The 22,436-nt window shown below is 42.0% G+C and overlaps 1 protein-coding gene across 4 annotated transcripts in view; it reads left to right on the top strand.

Moving 5' to 3' along the window:
- Positions 1 to 22,436, top strand: part of LOC124797943 (sorting nexin-24-like) — an 83,210-nt gene that overhangs the window by 52,602 nt on the left and 8,172 nt on the right. For all 4 annotated transcript variants that reach the window (XM_047261081.1, XM_047261083.1, XM_047261082.1 and 1 more), the window contains exons 3-4: positions 3,241 to 3,407; positions 21,176 to 21,357. In XM_047261081.1, coding sequence (XP_047117037.1) covers positions 3,261 to 3,407; positions 21,176 to 21,357 — 329 coding nt within the window. In that variant the 5' untranslated portion in view covers positions 3,241 to 3,260. The remainder of the gene's footprint in view (positions 1 to 3,240; positions 3,408 to 21,175; positions 21,358 to 22,436) is intronic.

Genomic DNA, 22,436 nt, shown 5'->3' with positions numbered 1-22,436 from the left:
TGCCCCGACACAGCTCCTGGGCCAGATAGAATCCAGTCAGATGATCAAACATCTCTCGTCTGACTAAAAGTGACATCTCCTTGTCATCTTCATCAGGATCTGGTGCAATGGAGTCTTCCCATCGCAGTGGCAGTAGAGAACCATCATTCCAGTGCTCAAACCTGGCAAAAACCCGCTTGATATGGGTAGCTATCGGCCCCTCAGCCTTATCAGCATTCTTTGTAAGCTGTTAGAATGTATGGTAAGTCTGCGGTTGTGTTGGGTCCTGGAGTCAAGCGATCTATTGGCTCCATGCCAGGGCGGTTTCCACCAGGGTTGCTCTACCATTGATAATCTAGTTTCCCCCAAGTCTGCCATCCGAACAGCCGTTTCCAATTGCCAACACCAGGTTGCCGTCGTTCATGATTTATGAAAAGCTTAAGACATGACCTAGCGACATCATATCCTTGCCACATTATATGAGTGGGGTCTCCGGGGCCAGCTCCTGATTTTTATCCAAAATTTCCTATTGCTCCCTACTTTCCTTGTCCAAGATGGTGCCTCCCATAGTTCCCCCCAACATCCAGGAGAATGGAGTCCCGCAGGGCTCTGTATTGAGTGTATCTCTATTTTTAGTTGCCATTAACAGTCTAGCAGCAACTGTTGGGCCATTGGTCTCACCTTCTCTGTATGCAGACGACTCCTACATTTCATACTGCTCCTCCAGTAGTGGTGTTGCTGAGCGGCACCTACAGGAAGCCACCCACAAGGTGCAGTCATAGACTCTGGCCCACGGTTTCCAGTTTTCAGCTGCGAAGTCGTGTCTCATGCATTTCTGTTGGCGTCGTACTGTTCGTCTGGAACCAGAACTTTATTTTAATGACGATCCACTCACTGTAGTGGAGACACATTGATTCTTAGGACTGGTTTTTGACGCCTGATTGACGTGGCTTCCTCATCTTCGTCAGCTTAAGCGGAAGTGCTGGCATCACCTCAATGTCCTATGCAGTTTGAGCAACACCAACTGGGGTGCAGATCACACTACGCTGCTGCTGCTCTACAGAGCCGTTGTTCAATCCCACCTTGACTGTGGGAGTTTGGTTTATGGTTTGGCAGTGCCCTCAGCTATGTGTTTACTCGACCCACTGCACCACAGTGGCGTTCGACTGGAAACAGGAGTTTTTAGGATTAGTCTGGTGACCAGTGTCCTGGTGGATGCCAGACCCTCCATTGAAGGTTAGGCGTGCACAACTGCTCGCCAGTTACGTTCCACATATTCGTAGTTCTCCTGAGCATCTGAATTACCGTCTCCTTTTCCCATCCACAGCAGTTCATCTCCCGCATTGGAGGCCCAGGTTAGGCCTTAAGATTGCGGTTCACGTCTGATCTCTTCTGTATGAAGTTGAGTCCTTACCTTTACCACCATTCATATACACCTCCATGGTGTAAACCTAGGCCGAAGCTTTGCCTGGACCTTTCATGTGGTCCTAAGGACTCAGTTAACCCCGCAGCTCTCCACTGTCACTTCCTCTCGATTCTTGACATAAACTGGGACCACAAAGTGGTTTACACCGACAGCTCAATAGATGGTGGTCATGTTTTCCTCGCGTATGTTCATAGAGGACATACTGAATAGCACTCCTTGCCAGATGACTGCAGTGTTTTCACTGCAGAGCTGGTGGCTATTTCTTGTGCTCTTGAGCGCATCTGCTCGTGCCCTGGCAAGTCGTTTTTTCTTTGTACTGACTCCTTGAGCAGCCTACAAGCCCTGCCATCCTTTGGCAGCAACCATCCAGGAGTCAATCTATGCCCTGGAATGGTCCAGTCATTCCGTGGTGTTTGTGTGGATCCCAGGCTACACATTACTATGCTGCAAAGTTTTTCAGCTTTGGGAGATGGAATGTCATAATCTCAGTAAGCACAACAAACGGTGTGCTATTAAGGAGACTACAAATGTGCGGAAGACATCCATGTGGGCCTCTCGCAGAGACCGTGTGGTTCTCTGCCGGCTTCACATTGGCCATACGAGGCGAACACATGGCTACCTCCTCCATCACGAGGACCCACCTTGGTGTCACTGTGGCTCACATATGACTGTCGTCCACATCTTGCTGGACTGACCACTTTTAGCCGCTCTGCGGTTTCGTACCGTCTAAGGGTTGGCATTCAGCATTCTCTCAGAGGCCGCCAGCCTCCCTTCATTTTAACTCTGTTGCACTTTCTTTGCATTTGTATGTGTTGGTGGTCGTCTTTTCCCTGAGTGTGTTCATCTCGCCTTGTCTTTTTGGGGGTGGACATTTTAATGTGTTGCAGAGTGGCTGGCTCATCCTCTTTTATTATTGCTGGTTTAAATACCTTCTTCTACTTTTCCTTCTGGTGTATGTTTTCCCCGTTTTTTGCTCGCGCCATTCGTTTTCTTTTTAGGTGTGGTTCCCCATTCCTTTTTCCCCTTTTACTTTCTCAAACATACTTCGGGTGTTTTTGTACCTTGAGCCTTGCTTGCTTTGGGAAAAAGGGACCAAAGACGCTGTAGTTTGGTCCCTTTATACCCCAAACCAACTAACTTAGATCTGAAGATGATCCAGAGTGACTGAAAGTGGTCATTTAGGTAAAAAACAAGATTTGGTATTGAAATTGAATAATAAATGGGAAGAATTTTAATATCAGTACAGTTTCTGATTCTCTAGAGGCAAATACTTCTGCTATAGTGAACAGGCTGTTTGTCTGCCATATGCATTTTGCTGCTTTGATTTTTGAAGCATTATGAGTCAAGGTTTTGTCTGGGTCCTTTCTTCGGTGGCATGATTGAGCTATATTTACTCAACCTACAAAGTCAGATGTTCTGTTATTGAGATTTGCATGAGCAGCAGCTTTACTGTGGTTTTAAAAACATGAATTGTGGTCATAGTATGACCAGGACTGTACAGAATAACTTAATGCAGTCCTATTTTGATACAGCTTTGAGCAAAGGTCTAAGCAGAATCACCACTGAGAATGTTTCAGAAATAACAGTAGTGACAGGTTGTGTAGGTAAGACACCAGAAGATAAAACAGATACAGTGGTACCTGTGTACACAAGTATAATTTTTTTCTATACTGATTTTCAGTATGTAGTAGAATGCTTTTGAAAAGAAGCATATTTGTGGCTATTATTATTATTATTATCATCATCATCATTATTGCACTGTAGCCTTAAATATATTATTCACTACCATTTAAATTTGTTGATAACTATATATTATTCTTTGCTGTGTGTTCCAGACTGGTAGAGAAATTATGTCATGGTTCAAGTTTCTATTCGTTGTTATCGCCTTGTGGATGAACCACCGGAGAAACCCTACTATGTTTATGTAATAGAGACACTATTGGCTGGAAAGTACTATTCTGTAGAGAGAAGATACAGTGAATTTTTGAGATTGCACAAAGAGGTATGGTACTTCTATCAGTATGACTGTTGTATGTTGCTTTATAACAAGCTCAGCATGTACTTGTTTTCTTTGTACTATTGTTCACACAAACAGTTTGTGTTTTTCTTATGACAATAGCTCATAATTTGTACAAGTTTCAGATTACAGTTGTGAAGAGAAAAGGAAGTAAGGCTCATGAAAATATATTAAACAATAGTTATAGTACCTATAACACATCTCAGACACAAGTATAACAATAGAAATAAATATGTACAGAACAGATTAGTTGGGCTAGTTGAGCTCAGAAGTGTGCAGTTTTAGTTGCATTAGGACTTAAAAGTTGCTGACATAGGTGCTATCACTTGGTGGAACAATCAGGATGGGAACGTGTGTTTGGATTGTTTGGACATATCTACACATCCAAACATTTGACGGTATTGAGTATACCTATTTTTGCTGATTTGCTTTGGATCTTATTGTTCCTGTCTGTAGTCTGTTAACAGATTCCATAATTTCCAGTTTTCAGTATGGCCAGTGACCAGTTTGGATGGTTTTAACTAGGATTATCTTTTGAAGTTGACAGCATCTCCACTCTAGTATGGTGTTTGTAGCCTTGATTGCTCTGAGGTAACTGTTTCTTGATTTTAGTCTTTGAGTAATTGGTCAAATGCCACTAATGAATGATGCGTGGATGTAAAGTGTTTAATTTCCCCTTGTAGGCAATTGCTTCCCATCAAATTGTTGATGTAGCTAATCCTGGTACGTGTTAGCTCTTGTGTGTGGGAGTAGGTTTCAGACAATGGGTGGTGAGTCTGATTGTTTTAAACAGTGACACGTCAACTTAAGTTTGCAAAACACTCACATTTCATTGCTATTCAATCATCTAGATCTTGGTATTTTTGTCTATATTCTGTTTTTTCTCTATCTTGATTTGCTTACAGTTGAATTTTGCCCCCCTTCTGCATAGATGGCTGCAAGTAATTAAGGTTACAAAAGTGATAATTTTGACCTATTACCTTAAAATGCAAACTGACTCAGCATATGATTGGCTAACAAAATATTCCTGTCACATTTGTACATTCGTGTACCTTCTTCAAAGTCAATCCTCCAAGGTTCATTGTACCACACTGCAAAGTTGCATCATCTGTAGCTTCTTAAGGTGTTTGTTATTCCGCCCACAGTGCAATTTCAGTACTTTATTTTCGTTGTTTGTCACTTCATGGAAGTACACCTTAGCCATATGTTATCTGCAACATTAGGCAAATAACGTATACTACATGAATGGGTAAATTACACGTTGATTATAATGTGCCATCACAGGAGGGCTTAATGCCCCTTTCATGATTACTGTACAACCGTTTGTTTTGTTAGCAACACAGAATGATACTCTGTAATTTCACAATGTCTCAGTTCACTACACAATAACCATCACAGTATTGTAGAAAATACGGTATATGCTGCTCTGATTTTTATTAAGTTTGAGCAAAGTACCAAATAATTTCAAAGAAACATCGGGTAACATATTAAGCACTGTCAATGCAAGCACACATACCGCATTGTTCTTCAGTCACTATTACTCTCCAGATACCTCATTTTTTTATTGGTTGAGGTAGTTTTTTACTGATGGCCTTCAGATCCTCAATTTTCACAAATTCTCTGTATTCGAATATCCCCTGTTGTTTGTTTTGAGTGAATGTTGGACTTTTGAAAAACACAAATTCCAACAGAAAGAAGTACTTTGCAGGTTACTAAGGCACTCTTTGTCATGGTATGGTAGTAAATGACAGTTTTTTGACTTTGAGCTATGCCATTTTGCAGTCCTCGAAATTGGTTCTTTGCAGGTACTGAATGAGCAGTCAATAATAAACATAGACTGCATCCTTGGTCAAATGGTTAGCATTACTGCCTTTGGTGCGGAAGGGCCCAGGTTCAATTTTTGTTTACCATCCACTCAGACTTGAGACCAAATGCAGATTTAGTTGAATAAAGGTGGAAAGGATTGGCGACATGCTGATTCTATGTCCCACAATCATAGATCGCACCTTTTACTGCATTGTAGGCAGCAGTGTGAATGGGATTAAGGCCTAATCCCTGAGGCTGTTTGTTCACTATGATCATATTCATATGTTCCACCAGAAAATTACGTGTACAACAGTTGAATGACTAATACAAGATAAATAGGATTGATGCTGCAAATGTTTAGTTACCAGATGTGTTCTGTCAGTTATGGTTGCCTTCGATGTATGATTGAGTTCTCACACATCTGCAGTCATTTCCAGTGTTGTCAGAATATTTCTGTGTGGTGTTTTCCATGCCATTGCACAGAAGCTCAGTTGTTTTTGTCATCCATTGGAATGCAAGAATACATCTTTAATGTACTGCCCCTCCATTGTCACTAACTTAATTGAATTTGATGAAATGTGTAGTGAACCACATTTCAAAGAATCCTTGTTGGTCTTCCAAATTCGATAGATGTCACCTCAATCTGTGTATTTTCTGGTTCAGTCCCTGAAGTATCCTGTGGTCCACTTTCATCGTGTTCTACTGTCGTTTTGGGAAGCAGTCGAATTAAGTCCCTTTCATCTTCAGTTCTGTGTTGCCCATTATTCTTAAAGATGCTGCATTTTCTGAGTTGGTTTTGATGCCTTTTGACAGTTCATAATGCAGTTTGACATACAGCATATTTCCCAGCTGTTTGATTATACCGCCAGTGATCCATTGTGATCCAGTTGACAAATTGTTTGAAAAATTTTTGGCGTACATTTGATTACCAACCTGTAACTTTGAAGCTCTTCTTTGGCTTTGTATCTCCTTCTGAGGGAAGGATCAGTGACAATGTCATCCTTGGCCGATAGCCACGAAGTAGTTTGGCTGGTGAGTTTCAGTTACTGGATTTCGAGTTGTGCGATAAGTAATCAGCAGTTTTTGTAGAGCATCTTGCTTATTTTCCTCTCCCAATTAGCTTTTCTAATGGCTTCTTTGAAAGTTCTGACACATTTTTCTGCTCCACCATTTGAAGCAGCCTAAAATGGAACTGTAGTAAAGTGTTCTTTGCCATACCTGCCACAAAAAATCTTTGAATTCCTTTGATACAAACTGTGTAAGAGTACCAGGAACTATGGTCTTGGGGAATCCTGTGGCAAAGACTTTCTCGAATGCTTTTATTGTAGCTTCTGAAGTTGCTGACACCATGTCAAATGCCTATGGAACTGTGTCCGTACATGAACCACAATGTTTTCCAGAGTGGTCCAGCATAATCAGTGTGAATTCTTTTCCATGGTTCTGTTGCTTGGAGCCAGGTTTGAAAATTATTTTTGCGATTTTGTTTTGCCATTTGACGAACACATTGTGAAACCATTTCTTCAATGTCTTTCTCCACTTTTTACTGTCAGTGATACCTTCTTGCCATTTATTTTATTCTGACAATGTCCCAGTTTCTTCAAAAATTTCTTTTGGCATATTTGGGTATGATAACCATTATGAAAGTTGTGTGAAGATTATCGTGGCTAGTGCTGATGGCAGCCCTTTGTTAAAATATGGTTGAAAACATTTTTTGTCTTTTGGCAAATAGTGTGGCCATCTGCTTTTCACTTAATGCAGAATCAATTTTAGTGCTGCCTCTTTGCGCATAGCTTAAGAACTTTTCCTAAAATCAACTGAAAATTAATTGATCTAAATTAATTTCTTCATAAGTTGCAAGCAGAATTATCCAGCCAGATGTATTGATTTTTCATCTGGAGCAGTACTAGTCTTGATAAGGCATCTGCATTGTAATGGTTTTTCTTTTTTTGCCTGCATCTGATTGATTTCATAGTTACATTCCATCAGCGTGATTTCTTATCTTTGTAGTTTCTGAGCTACCATTACTGGCAGCAGCTTTGCTTTGATAGAATATTGAAAGCAGAGGCTTGTGACCTGTGATCATTTTAAACTTCTTTCATACACTATTGTTGAAATTCCTTTATCCCATAAATTATAGACAGCACTTTCTTTTCAATCTGGCTGTATCTGGCCTGATGGTCCTTTAGCCTTAGAAGCAAAGGCAATGGGTTTTAATAATCCATCTGAATACTTGAGACAATACTGCTCTGATTACATACAAAGAAGCATTGATGGCCAATAAAACAGTTTGAGTTGGTACAAAGTGCACCAATTTAGTTTTCTTGATGTTTTTCTTCTTGAGGTTCAAAAATGCTGCCTCTTTTTGCTTGGTGCATTTGAACTGTGCAGTTTTCTTTCAAAGTTGATCCAGTGGTCCAGTGATTTCAGCAAGTTCCTTGGTGAATTTGTTATTGTAACGTACTTTTCCAATAAAAAGCCTAGTTTCAGTCTATTCTTTGGATGAGGCAGCTTTTTTATTGCATCTGCACTAGCTGCAGGCCATTGGATTTGACTTGCATCAGTGGTGTGGCCTATGTATTCCACTTTGTTTTTTTCGAGAATTCACATTTAATTCTATTGCATCTGCAGCTATTTTCTTCCCATCATGTGAAAAGCGTGCTCAGATTCTTCGTGTTCATACATATTTGTGCCTGTGGTAACTATATCATCCACATAATTGGCACATACAGTTATGGTATTTGTGACTTGGTTCACAATTCAATGCTATATTACAGGAGCACTTGCTGCACCAAATGGTAGCATCTGGTATTCAAAATGCCCAATTGATGTATTGACATCCAACCTCTTTTTGCTTGAAAGTCGCACAGGCATCCAGCCGAATTGATTGATCATTGTAGAATAAATTTTCAATGGCTTAATGTTCCATCATCATGTTACTCTTGCTGACTGACATTCTGAACCAGTGAGTGTCTCCACTGACCCCCATGTATGGACTGTGTTGTCAGCCACAATTGTGTGAGGTAACTCGTTCTTGAGAGTTGAGTGGCGATCCTCAGTGTGTGCTCCACCTTCACTGTGCTCAGTGTTCAGTTTCTACTGTGTTAGGAGAATTTTCAGTTTTGGAACCCATACATAACTAAATGGAAACACAGTGTACTTGTTGATACAGTTCTCATGTTGCTGAGTTTCGACAGCCTCCTTGTACACACAGCTCCAACAGTGGGATGTGTTTTTAAGAATTTCTTATATCTTCATATTTCATTTTGTGGTTGGTTTCAAGACGGTGTTCAGCAATTGCTGATTTTGTGGGCTGCTGGAAGTTGGTGTGTGCTCCTTTCTTCAATTGTGCAAATTGTTTGTCCATCATATGCATTCCCACACTAACATGGTATGTAATACATTCCAATTTACCAGAGTCCCACTTCATCTTTTACTGTCCTTAAAAAGGATTTGGTCTTTGCTGGTGGGTGGTACACATATTTGATATTTTTTTTATGTGAAATTCTACCGATCTTTCCAGATATGTTTCCCGACATGGAACATAGACTATCTTTTTCGATTTATCTTCATTGGGTATTGGCTATGGTGTGGTCTTTTGCTTGCCTTGAAATGAACCACAAAATAAAATACGAAGAGGCAAAGATTCTGCAGAACACATCCCACTATTGGGACTGTGTGTACAAGAAGGCTATCAAAACCCAGCTTCATGAAAACCTCATCAACAAGGACAATGGATTTCAACTTAGTCAGGTGTTGACTGTGGCACTGAAAGTTCTCCAGATGCAGCGGAAAGGGAACATTGAGCATGGCAAAGCTGGAGTACTGACTGAGGACCACCACTCAAACCTGAGCACAAGCTTCCTGCATCACCACGTCCAGCACAGTGCACAGTCCATACACAGGGTCAGGGGGGAGACGACATCTGTATGTACCGCATCCACTGGTCAGCATGTCAGTCAGTAGGAGTAATCTGATGATGATGACGATGATGATGATGATGATGATGACATTTTATACTGTTGAAAATTCGTTCTAGAATGATCAGTCAAATCGCTGCATGCCCAAATGAATTATTTGCCGAGAAAACCTAAGAATTAGTTTCCTCTAATCCAAGGGAATATTACAGCAAAATAAGAAGCTTGATGAGTGCCAAAACAAGAACCAACATTTTGTGAGTGCAGTTGCCTTTGAAAATGAGCCTTACATCCACATTGTGCCAACCTTTGTCAAGATCGTACATCATAACCTAACCAAACACCAGCAGTGAGCCGACTTACTGGGCCAGTCAGTTTGGCTTTAGTGCATGAACGTATCAGACACACACGCCACCAGCTTGACTACATAGGATGCAAACTCTTTGCCCTACATCTGCAACTGGCAACCTTGCTCTCACCCCCATTACCTGGGACTGTGTTGAATGTTCATCCTAGTCGCAGGCAGATTGAGCACAACAATGTGCACCTATGAATGTATCATCAAAATTCAACCAATTAGTGTCAAAACAGCCAAACTGAGAGACTGGATGAATGATCATGAATATTATAGGGAAAACCATCAGTGACAGTGTGTTGTCTGTCCATGAGAAAGGCTTACCGTATTTACTCGAATCTAAGCCGCACTTTTTTCCGGTTTTTGTAATCCAAAAAACCACCTGTGGCTTAGAATCGAGTGCAAAGTAAGCGGAAGTTCTGAAAAATGTTGGTAGGTGTCGCCACAACTAACTTCTGATCTTATCAGATCAAAGCAAAATAAGTAATCGATTCAAACCAGACGAAGCACGCGAAAAAGGAAGGGTACCCATATAAATACGGACGGAGCGCCTGACACATAGCAGTGGCTACCTGGTAAAGCTTAACTGTTAAGCTTACGACTCGAACCAAACTACTGTAGCTGTATCTTCACCCATTCGACCTCAATTGTGTTTCCCGTTACAATGGACCAACTGTTTTTTCAATTTGGAGGGGCGGTCTAAAACTTTTCTCTCACCTTTAATTTCGAGTCTCAAGTTTCAGGAGCGGCGTAGATTCGGGAAAATTTTTTTTCCTTGATTTCGAGTCTCATTTTTCAGGTGCAGCTTAGATTAGAGTGTGGCTTAGATTCGACTAAATACGGTAAACTTTGCCCCAATGCCAGCAGCACTACTTGTCACAGAAATCATCTGCGGAGAGGACCAAGGTGCCTCCACTCTACAATCCGATAAGGTGGGAAACATTGAACAAGTTGATGCCAAAGAGTTTGACTGTTTTTTGTGAGTTGACAGTAATTAATGGAAGCATTTTGATTGTTCCTTTGTATTTGATGACTGCCATCCTTTTCCCCTCTAAGTTAACCTGGACTCTTATTTAATGTTTTCAATGTTGAGTTTGAATTGAATTAATCTGGTGATACCAGCAATTTGTAAGCATCAGAATGTAATAGTGAGCAAGTTGCACCAGCATCCAGCAGGAATATCATTGTGTAGCCATAGATTTCCAGTGATATGTTGGTTTTCCTGCATCTTCACCGCTAATAATTTCATAGGTCCTTGAGTTTGAATGTTGTTGCTTCTTGGCTGTGAAAAGATTTTCATTTCTCCATAGGCAGATGGTGGAAATGGGGCCAGCCTTCTTGCAGATATTGCACATTGTGTTTCTAAATTTGTATTGATTCGAGCTGTGGTTCACATTTTAAGCAAGACATAATTTTCCCAATTAGGGTTCCTTTCTTTTGATGAGTTTCTTGAACGTGACCTTTTCAGTATGTAATGAGTGGTCATTTGAGAAATGTCATATAACTCTTCTGTATTTTCTCTCTTTATTGGTTTCACAGTTCACTGAGTTGCTTCAAATGTGTCCGAAGTGTTTAAAATTCCAACCATTGAAAGATTGCTGTATTGGAGAGCTGAAATAAGCAAAGTGTCATGAAGGGTTGGCAGTATGACGACACCTCCAATCAGTCTCAGTATAAGCAGTCTCTTGGCCATCACGTTTGCAAATGAAATTGCAATCCCTATTGTGATGAAGTATCTGTAAGTGGGTGACAGCACATGTGATTTTGCCTTAAACTATGCCAATAGTTATTTAACAAGCTCAGAATATTTTTTCTTACTTATGCCCTTTTCTCCAAAGAGCAGTGTTGGCAGAGTGAACGTGTCAGTGTCAACCCACGACAGGAAATAAGCCTGTTTCTGGATGCCATCTGTTATCAGGTGTACTTCGAAATGGTGATGTAGGTGGCACAGGCATGTATTCCATCATTCCTTTGTTCTTTTGAATATGTGGAATGCTGGTACATTTGATTTTTGGTACATTTTTGTCAGCAGTTTTAACAATTCACATTGTTCCATAAACTTCCGCTGTTGGAGTGTAAATATCTCTCTAAGCTCTGCGAGTTCTGCCATTGTCATTGTGGATTGTCTTCACAATTCTTTGAATCTTCATAACTAGGGGGGGGGGGGGGGGGAGGTAATGTTATTTTGTAAATGGCCATATAATTGTAATTCATGAAACAGTATAGTAATGCATAATGTTTATTAACAAAGTGTTAATTCTATAGAAACATATTGTAATGTACGCATGTGTAGCAAAATAACAACTGAATACAAAACTGAAAGTCATGGCACTTGTACATATGCATAAAAATTCTATTAAAATGTAGAAAATATCGATTATAACATACATAATATCTGATGGTTTTCCACAAGTGACAGCTAAGCGTTATGGACATGCATCATAAATACCGGTGTGATGAAAAAAAACACGTATCTTAGCAGAAACTGTTGCGAATACACTGCTAGCTGCTACGTTTGTATCATGCAGAGACCAGTGTGACAAAATTAGTAGTTTATCGGTGATATCTGTAAATGGAACAGAAGGTGAGCAAGCTGTACTTGCACAAGCCACTCCCCATCTTATGTCTTGTGATGGCTTGAGAAGAGTTAATGCAGTTGTAGATTTATTTTCCATGCCCTGTTTACACTGTTTACTTAGAATATATGATGACATTAATAGCCTTGGCATTTACTTTGAGCAATATTTTGTGTCCTAGAACACAATATCACACTTACATTGAAGACTTTAGTCATTCCCCCTCCCCCTCTACCCCTGCCCCTCCACTGTGAACGAGATTTATTTATTTATTTATTTATTTTGTAGCATGTTATTTCTGCTTGTGTTGGCCAGGATTCGACGACTGTGCGAATGTGAATTAATGGGTATAGAAGGGACACAACTCAGTGTCATGCTTTACCTCAACAGGCCTGCCCAATCAGTGCCCAAGAGGGTAGACATATGGTCATGCAAAATCACAACACATACCTTAGGTCGGGAAATGGACTTGCATTGTAGCAAGACAAATATACATATGGACAGTGCAACGATGTCTGGAGCACCACGGACTGTCAGTATAGTGAGTGTTGGTGCCACTTCCCTTAGCACTAAAGCATAGAGAAGTCTGCTGACAGTGGTGTGCCCAACAGTGCCACTGGACACAGGAATGACACCACCAATCTTTATCTCCCCCCAGACTGGCCTCCTACATTTCCTGCTCTCCTTGACCTCCTTAGTCAGTTCTGTCCTCCCTTTCTTCCTCCTCGGGGATTTTAATGACCATTACTCTCTGTGGGGTGGTACTGTGACCATTGACGGGGGCAAGATTATTAAAGACCTGCTCGCAAGGCTTGATCTTTGCCCCCTCTACACTGGAGCTCCCACACACTGTAGTGTGGCACACAGCACTTTCTCGGCCATTGATCTTTCTATCTGTAGCCCTGGATTCGTACCCTCTGTTCAAAAGGGAGTTCACGACGATTTGAGTGACAGCAATCTTTTTCCGATTGCGTTGTCTTTTCTTCAGCATCCTTCGCCTGGATGTCCTGCCAGTTAGGCCTTTACTAATGTGGATTGGGATGCCTTTTCCCTATCTACCATCCTACACACAACATGACGGTATTGATGAGTCCACACAGAGTTCGACCAACACCATCCTTTCGGGTGCTGCTTCAGCGATCCCCTCCTCCTCGTGTTCTACCTGACAGAAGACTCTCTCTTGGTGGACCATGAAATTGCTTCGGTTATTAAAGACCACTGTTATCCACTCTAGTGCTGTAAACAGCATCCATCTCTCGATCACCACCTGGCCTTTAAACAGCTTCATGCCTGGGCCTATTATCTACCCAAATGCCAGAAACAGATTTGTTTGGAGCAATATGTCACTGCTGTAGGGCCATATACTATCTCTTCTCAGGTATAGGCAAAGATCAGGCACATTTCGAGCCACCGTCCTCCTACAGGTGTCCCGAGAATCTCCCTGAATGGTGTTATACTCTCCAGCCCAGGCTCTAGCATTGAGCTTTTTGCTCAGCATTTCACACAGGCCTCAGCATTGCTCCACTATCCACCCACATTCCATCTCCTCAAATAGCATCTGGAACAACTCACTTTATCTTTCGTTGTCTGAGCATTTTAATGACCCATTTAGTGGGTGGACCAGACCAGGTGCAAAGCCAAATTCTCCAACACTTATTAATGGCTAGCCAATGTCATATACTTGCTCTTGTTAACGGTCTCTGGAGTGAGGGGGATAGCCTTCCCAATGATGAGAAAGTGTCATTATTCCAGTTTCCAAGTAGGGTAAACTGTCTGTTCAGGTAGACAGCTATTGTCCAATCAGTTTAATCAGTGGCCTCTACAAGTTACTCGAGCAGATGGTGAGTCAAAGGCTATATTGGCACCTTGAATCCCAGGACCATTTGTCTTTGGTCCAGGGTGGTTTTTACCAAGGCCATTCTATTGCAGATAATTTAGTCTACCTGGAGTCTGTGATCTGAACTGCTTTTGCCTGGCATCAACACCTTGTTGCGATCTTCTTTGGTCCTCAAAAAGCATGTGATACCACATGGTACCACCCCATCCTTAACACCTTATGTGAGTGGGGCATCTATGACCCACTCTCAGGTTTTATCTGGAACTTTCTTTCATGTAACATTTATCAGGTACAGGTTGGTGCCTCCCATAGCCCCTCCCGTCTGCAAGAGAATGGGGTATCTCAGTATTCCATTTTGAGTGTCCTCTTGTTAGTGGCAACCAATGGTCTGTGGTGGCTGTGGAACCTAAGGTGTCCACCTCTTCGTTTGCTGATGACTTTTGCATTTATTTTTATTCATCCATGATGGGTATTGTAGAATGCAGACTGCAGGGAGCAATACACAGAGTGCAATCTAGGGCTGTCACTCAAGGCTTCCAGTTTTCGGCTGCCAAGACTGGGATTATGCATTTCTGTTGACGTCGTACGGTGCAACTCCATCCAACGTAGGGACTCTCATTGGTTTATGGGACTGGGCTTTGATGCCCAGTTGACTTGGTTTCCCTATCTTCAACTAAAGCAGACATGTGGGTCGCATCTCAACACTGTTCATTGGTTCAGCAATACCTACCGGGGTGTGGGCCACTTTACTCTGCTCTGGCTCTAAAAAGCATTAGTCCAGTCCTGTCTAGATTATGGGAGTCTTGCATATGGCTCTGTGTCACCTCGATGTTACAGATGCTGGACTCTGTACACCATTGTTGGGTACAACTGGCAACTGGTGCCTTTTGGACTAGCCCCGTGATCAACCTGATGGCAGAGGCCATGGTTCCATCACTGCGGGGTCTGCTTCTGCATTATGCATCCACTGCTTCCCAGAGCACCCAAACTACTGTCTCCTCTTTCTAGACATGGAGGTACATCTCCTGCAACGATGACCCAGTTCTGATGTTACAATTCCATTTGCATCTGGTCCCTTTTTTCAGAACTCTGGCTTTTCCTGTACCACCACTTCTCCCGGCCTGCTCACATACGCTCCCATAGTTCATCCCTGTCCACAGCTTTGTCTTGACCTAATACAAGGTCTGAAAGACATGGCTCTACCTAAGGGCCTCCACCACCAATTATTGTCCATTCTAGCCTTGTTTCAGGGTAGGGTAGTAGTTTGTACTGTTGACTGGATGGTTTGTGATCACACTGGCTTTGCTTACGTTCATGCGAGATGTAATGAACTCTATGCCTTGCTGGATGTGTTTTAGTAGCCATCTCTCATGCTCTTAATCATATCCGTTCCTGTGCTGGGAGTCCTTCCTCATCTGTAGCAACCCCTTGAGCAGTTTACAAACTTTTGACCGGCATTAACCTCATCACCCCTTGGTCCTGACTTTCCAGGATTCCCATTTTGCCCTCAATGTGGCCTTTCAGTGGTCTTTGTCTGGACCCAGGGTCGCGTTGGGATCCCAGAGAATAAACTCGCTTACAGGCTGGCTAAATTGGCTACAGGCAAGCTGCTGCTTAAGATTGATATTTCAGAACTGGACTTGTGATTAATATTATGCCGCCACATTCTGATAATTTGGAATACGGAATGGCATATTCCTTCACCAAACAAACTATGGGCGATAAAGCAGACCACAAATTTGTGGAGGTCCTCCATGTGAACCTCACACAATGTCTCTGTCTTAATTTGCCGGCTCGACATTGGCCATATTTGGCTGACTCACGGTGATTTCCTCTGTTGCGGGGATCCACCCCGCTCTCGTTCTGGTGCCATTTGCCAGTGGTCCACATTTTTCTGGACTGTTCTAATCTACCCGCCCTGTGGCATACTCTTAATCTTCCTAACTCACTACACCTGGTGTTGGCGGACAATGCCTCAGTGGCTGACCTGGTTTTACAGTTTATTTGTGAAGGGGATTTTCATCACTCTACCTATCGGAGGGCACCTCAGCCTCTTTGGCCCATTGAGGGCTTGGCAGGATGGCCTATTACCTCCTCTGCCCTGACCAGTCAATGGCCCAGCATTCACCTTATCTGTTCTTTTTTTCTTCTCACACGCTCTGTTTTACTTGGTTTCTTGCTATGTTTACTTGGTGTTCTTCCTGTATTTTCCTGTGCTTCTCTCGCCCTGTCCATATGTCACTAGTCTTTCCTGTGTATTGTTGAGTGGTGTGTGTGTGTGTGGGGGGGGGGGGGGGGGGGGAGGGAGAGAGAGAGAGAGAGAGAGAGAGAGAGAGAGAGAGAATGTCCGCAATCATGCTCTCTGCCTTTGAGGGCCTCTGGGAGACCTTGAGAGTTTTCTTTCTGTAGGTTTTGCGTGCTATGCCTTTCTTTGGTGTGCAGTTTTGGTAACGTGCTTGTTCCAGGTAAGAGGAACTAATGACATCGTAGTTTGGTCCCTTTAATCATTAAACCAACCAACCAACAACCCAGTCAGTGGTTTGCATAGCTTTCTGTCTGTTATAGTTTGTGGCTGTCTCCTATGTTGAAAAATTGTATGATGTTATCTTTCAGCAAGATAAACAAGACTGTGTTTTGCCCATTATGTTGTGACTCATCTCCTTACAAAGAAGTATTTAACTGTTGCCTTGGTGGCCAGCACATTCTCCAGTTCCTTCAGACTATTGAAAACATGGGCATGGGTTGATGAGAGAGTGGCTCACTGTCAGTCGCCAGCAGCACAGAGTGACGTACCCATATCTGTCATGCTAGCTCAGTCTGGTTCGGTACTCAGCTGGTTAGCACTATTGTTGCTACCATAGGTGGCAGCTCTGCTTACTAAATTTTGCACTCTGTATACCCTCAAACCACATACGGATGTGATTTTGTCTTTTCTGGTTCACTGTATATGCACAAGAAGTAAAATTTCATTATTTGTGCCCTTCCTAGAGTTGCAGTTTGAATGGCCAGCATTGTAGGAACACAGTCTGGTAAGTAAGTGTGTGGTCAGCATTACACACAAATGGAAAAAGATATTACCTTAGTTCTTTCTCAGCCAAATGAGAGGTAATCTTTGTCCATCATGCAATGTCCATAAAGCATTAGTTTATTTTGAATTCTTGACTGAGATACATAAGAAGAAACATGACTGCAGCTTCCACATTGTGTTTTGAGGCTGTCAGCAGCCATCCCAAAGGTTCGAAAGTGAGTCATTCCATGGCATCTAAATACACTCCTGGAAATGGAAAACAGAACACATTGACACCGGTGTGTCAGACCCACCATACTTGCTCCGGGCACTGCGAGAGGGCTGTACAAGCAATGATCACACGCACGGCACAGCGGACACACCAGGAACCGCGGTGTTGGCCGTCGAATGGCGCTAGCTGCGCAGCATTTGTGCACCGCCGCCGTCAGTGTCAGCCAGTTTGCCGTGGCATACGGAGCTCCATCGCAGTCTGTAACACTGGTAGCATGCCGCGACAGCGTGGACGTGAACCGTATGTGCAGTTGACGGACTTTGAGCGAGGGCGTATAGTGGGCATGCGGGAGGCCGGGTGGACGTACCGCCGAATTGCTCAACACGTGGGGCGTGAGGTCTCCACAGTACATCAATGTTGTCGCCAGTGGTCGGCGGAAGGTGCACGTGCCCGTCGACCTGGGACCGGACCGCAGCGACGCACGGATGCACGCCAAGACCGTAGGATCCTACGCAGTGCCGTAGGGGACCGCACTGCCACTTCCCAGAAAATTAGGGACACTGTTGCTCCTGGGGTATCGGCGAGGACCATTCGCAACCGTCTCCATGAATCTGGGCTACGGTCCCGCACACCGTTAGGCCGTCTTCCGCTCACGCCCCAACATCGTGCAGCCTGCCTCCAGTGGTGTCGCGATAGGCGTGAATGGAGGGACGAATGGAGACGTGTCGTCTTCAGCGATGAGAGTCGCTTCTGCCTTGGTGCCAATGATGGTCGTATGCGTGTTTGGCGCCGTGCAGGTGAGCGCCACAATCAGGACTGCATACGACCGAGGCACACAGGGCCAACACCCGGCATCATGGTGTGGGGAGCGATCCCCTACATTGGCCGTACACCACTGGTGATCGTCGAGGGGACACTGAATAGTGCACGGTACATCCAAACCGTCATCGAACCCATCGTTCTACCATTCCTAGACCGGCAAGGGAACTTGCTGTTCCAACAGGACAATGCACGTCCGCATGTATCCCGTGCCACCCAACGTGCTCTAGAAGGTGTAAGTCAACTACCCTGGCCAGCAAGATCTCCGGATCTGTCCCCTATTGAGCATGTTTGGGACTGGATGAAGCGTCGTCTCACGCGGTCTGCACGTTCAGCACGAACGCTGGTCCAACTGAGGCGCCAGGTGGAAATGGCATGGCAAGCCGTTCCACAGGACTACATCCAGCATCTCTACGATCGTCTCCATGGGAGAATAGCAGCCTGCATTGCTGCGAAAGGTGGATATACACTGTACTAGTGCCGACATTGTGCATGCTCTGTTGCCTGTGCCTATGTGCCTGTGGTTCTGTCAGTGTGATCATGTGATGTATCTGACCCCAGGAATGTGTCAATAAAGTTTCCCCTTCCTGGGACAATGAATTCATGGTGTTCTTATTTCAATTTCCAGGAGTGTATATGGGGAAATCAGTCATTTTCACAAAAAGTGGGTAACATTCTATAAATTGGTTAAAAACATAGATGACTTTGAAGAATGTTGTTCGATTGGTTAAGTGACTCCAAAAGTGGGAAAAATGATTGAAACCTTTTTTGGGAAACCCATTAACGCTTCATGACGTACAAAGCAAAATTCACTTTGAAACAGCTGACAACTCAGATTCGACACATTTGGAGGTCTCTTCTATGTGGAAAACATGCCTCACGGGTGCCAAGCAATTATTGATGCTAAGGGTGTCTGGGTGTATCATTAATTGTAATTGCATATTTCTTTTTTCATATGTGATGTATGTTTATGTTTTAGTTTGTTGTCAAATATATTTTTCTACTGATTAACCTGACCACAATCTTTCTTACCAGATTATAGACCTGGCAGACCAATGGAAGTCACAAAACACGAGTATTTTATTTGGTTGTACTCTTCACTCTTAAATCAGTTGGGCTTATTTGAAATGTGCATCACAGGAGGCAAATTGTTCAAGTAATCGCTAATGCTTTACTAAAACTGCAATGTGGCTCCAGTGGCAAATTGTACACACTGGAATAAACAACGAAAAACAACATTAGGACTGATGGTCCCCCTTTCATCCGTGTCTCTTAAATTTCTTTATTCAGTGTGATTGGTCTCAGTGCTACACTGCACCATCAGACACTCAGTTGCAATAACTGGATCTAATCCAGTTAGGATTACAAGGGGTAAAATTAAAACACTGTCTGCAGATCTGTTTGTGTATGGAGAGTTTGGTACGCACATCAAAGCAACAGCTGATACAAATATTTGAATTCGGACCACTTTTTGTTTGGTGTGTTCAGTGAGACCTGTGGATGTTGGTTTAGTTTTATCCCATGCAATGTGAGGATGGGAAGCTGGTTTGGATCCAGTTATTGTCAGTTCGTCAATTCCTGAAGACAGTGTAGCAGTGGCGAGACCAATCACATTGAATAAAGAAATTGAAGAGCCACTGTAGCAGTGAAACCACTTGCACTGAATGAAGAAATTTAGAACATGCACTGAAGGTGATACCATCAATCCTCACATACTGACCAGATGTCTTCTTGCTTCCCATAGATGAATGTAAGTTAAAATAATTGTCTTGTAGTACTGGACTGTGTCAAAGATTTTTCATAACACTATGAGTATTACTATTGTCTAGTTGTTAATGTAATAGTCTTGCAGTGTGTTAACTATATTAAATATTTAAATTTTCCTTGGAAATGATCAGTCTTGAATGATGTACAATTTACTTTCTACAGTATAACCAGCAGTGCTATGTTACTCAAACTATCATGTAACCTTTACTACATTGGTTTTGGTTTGGTTAAGGCATTGTCAGTATCTCAGTTTTTCTGTTTCATAGATGTAGACTCAGAAATCTGTTGCTGCTGACCTGAGTGTTGTTGTTTGTTATGTATTGATTTTAATTTACAGCAGTAGTTCACCTGTTGCTTTAGCATAGTGTGTGACCATAATTGTTATGATGAGATGTAAGAAATGGTCTCGGTATTGTCTACAAGCAGAAGGCTACTTAAAAATGAAAATTAACACATTACTGTTTCTGTAATAGGCAGTAAAGGGTAAAAACAAGGAGAGTTTTCAAAAGGACCAAAATAATTGGATTTACATGTGAGCAGGAGGGGGAGGGGAAATAAAGTGGTGGTAATGGAAAAATGCATTGAAGATATACACCAATAGAAACATGAGGTGGTATTTGACCTTCAGGTAGCAAAGGCAGACAGATGTTTACTACAATCTGTCAATATACTGTGATTTAAAATGATAAAATATATAAAGGTGTCAAGAGGGCACAGGATTCAGTGGCAGATGTAAACAGGACCATTGACTAAATGATATTTTCAAAAATGAATGATGATGAAATAAGGAAAAAAACAAAAGCTGAACAACAATGTGTCACCTCAGTGCACACAATAAACACTAGTACCCACTTAACATTCAAATGTATGAAGGTTTGAGATGAATTGTGCAAATTTTTTTGGATCATAAGCGTACAGTCAGTACACAGCATTTCATATTTAATGATAACTGATAACATAGCTTTCATATTATGTGCAGTTGGAGTGGACAAAAGTTGCTAATTAATAATGTAGTTTTTATGACAGTTAAATTATTATCAAGAATTCCAGGTTCTTTAAGTGTCTGCACCTGATACGAACTTATGATCTGTGAAAAAAAGCCAAGGTTGTCATGAGTGGAGTACTGTATAAACACAATGAAAGTAATCCACAAAGTCAGTGTCCAAAGCAGGTTGAAGCCTGAATAGCAATTAGGCTAGACTTAAACAAGTTTGTGCAGCATACAGTACTAGACTGGGGCTGCAGCCTCTCGGCTAGAGCCAAACCACAATCGCTGGAGACCATGCGATCCAATAATTGTGCCTGCGCAAGTCTAACTGTAGTGCCTCCATTTTACTGTCAGTCACTTTCACTGGCAGGGATATTAAATTCTTTTTACAGTATTTGTATGGTGGAAGAGTTTGTAAATGCTATTACTTGAATTTTCTTTGATGGTTACAGTTACGGAAACACTACAGTACACCAGAGTTTCCACCAAAACGTGTGCGCAGCTCACACGCAAAGGTACTGCAACGACGGCAGCAGTCTCTGGAGCGGTACCTCCGTGCCATGCTGGCAGCAGATCAATCGAGTCGCTCTCAGGTTCTTACATTTTTAGGTGTACCACAGGAAGAGCAGTTTGGGTGAGTTTCACATGGCAAATTTATCTAAGCATTAAATTTTGTTTTTTTCTTTTAACTCCGTTTATTTTGTGCATAGCAAACAGGAAAATTTTCAGTCACAAAAAAATTGGAGAGAGAGTGTGAGATTGAGATTGTGTAACACTCCACACTCTACTTAAGTTCTCATATTTAGTTTATGCTATCAATTTCATAGCTGTAAAACTCCATCACATGTTTAGACGGCTATCTAAATCAAAATAATCTAAGAAAAGTTACACAGATGCCTCGTGTAGCATGTTCCATTACTGTTAAATAGGTACGTGTCTCTCGACATCAGAATAACTGTTGCTAATACCTTCTTCAATCATACGCTTGTGAAATAAGCTTGCACATTGGATCCACAGTGTTTATTGTATTTGAATGGCTTGATGCACTCCATGAACATTGGATTTGGACAGTCATATGGACAGATGAGTATGAAGTTATGACTTTAAACAATGGAAAATCCAGGATGGAATGTAACAATATTATGAAAATGGTAGTTGCTACTAACTCGCAGGCGATGCAGCATCTCTGCTATATGGTAAGTAGCAACTATCCTTTTCGTAAAATTATGACTTTAGAATCAATTATATACTATACATGCAATGTTCATTTTTAAAGTCAACTGAATGAAAAATTATGAACATACTGTTGTGCCATGCTTCCATAGTTGTGTTAAAACATAATTTCCATAGTTGTGTTAAAACATAATTTCCATAGTTGTGTTAAAACATAATTTCCATAGTTGTGTTAAAACATAATTTCCATAGTTGTGTTAAAACATAATTTCCATAGTTGTGTTAAAACATAATTTCCATAGTTGTGTTAAAACATAAATAACTGTATTGTTCAAATTTGGAAATTTATAACACATGCAGTGAGATGTCTGTTTCTTCCTTATAAACAACTAAATATTAAATTATGTAAAGATTCTTGCTTTGTAGCAGCTGAGCATACATTGTAGTGGTGGCAAATATGATACAGTTTCTTCAAGTCTCAAATATGGTTGTTTGTTAGGGGCTCGCCATATCGCCGACAAGAGCCATAGTTCTTGAAGT

The sequence above is a fragment of the Schistocerca piceifrons genome, chromosome 5 (genome assembly GCF_021461385.2).
Source record: "Schistocerca piceifrons isolate TAMUIC-IGC-003096 chromosome 5, iqSchPice1.1, whole genome shotgun sequence".
Lineage (NCBI taxonomy): Eukaryota > Metazoa > Arthropoda > Insecta > Orthoptera > Acrididae > Schistocerca > Schistocerca piceifrons.
This window is presented reverse-complemented; position numbering and strand designations above follow the sequence as displayed.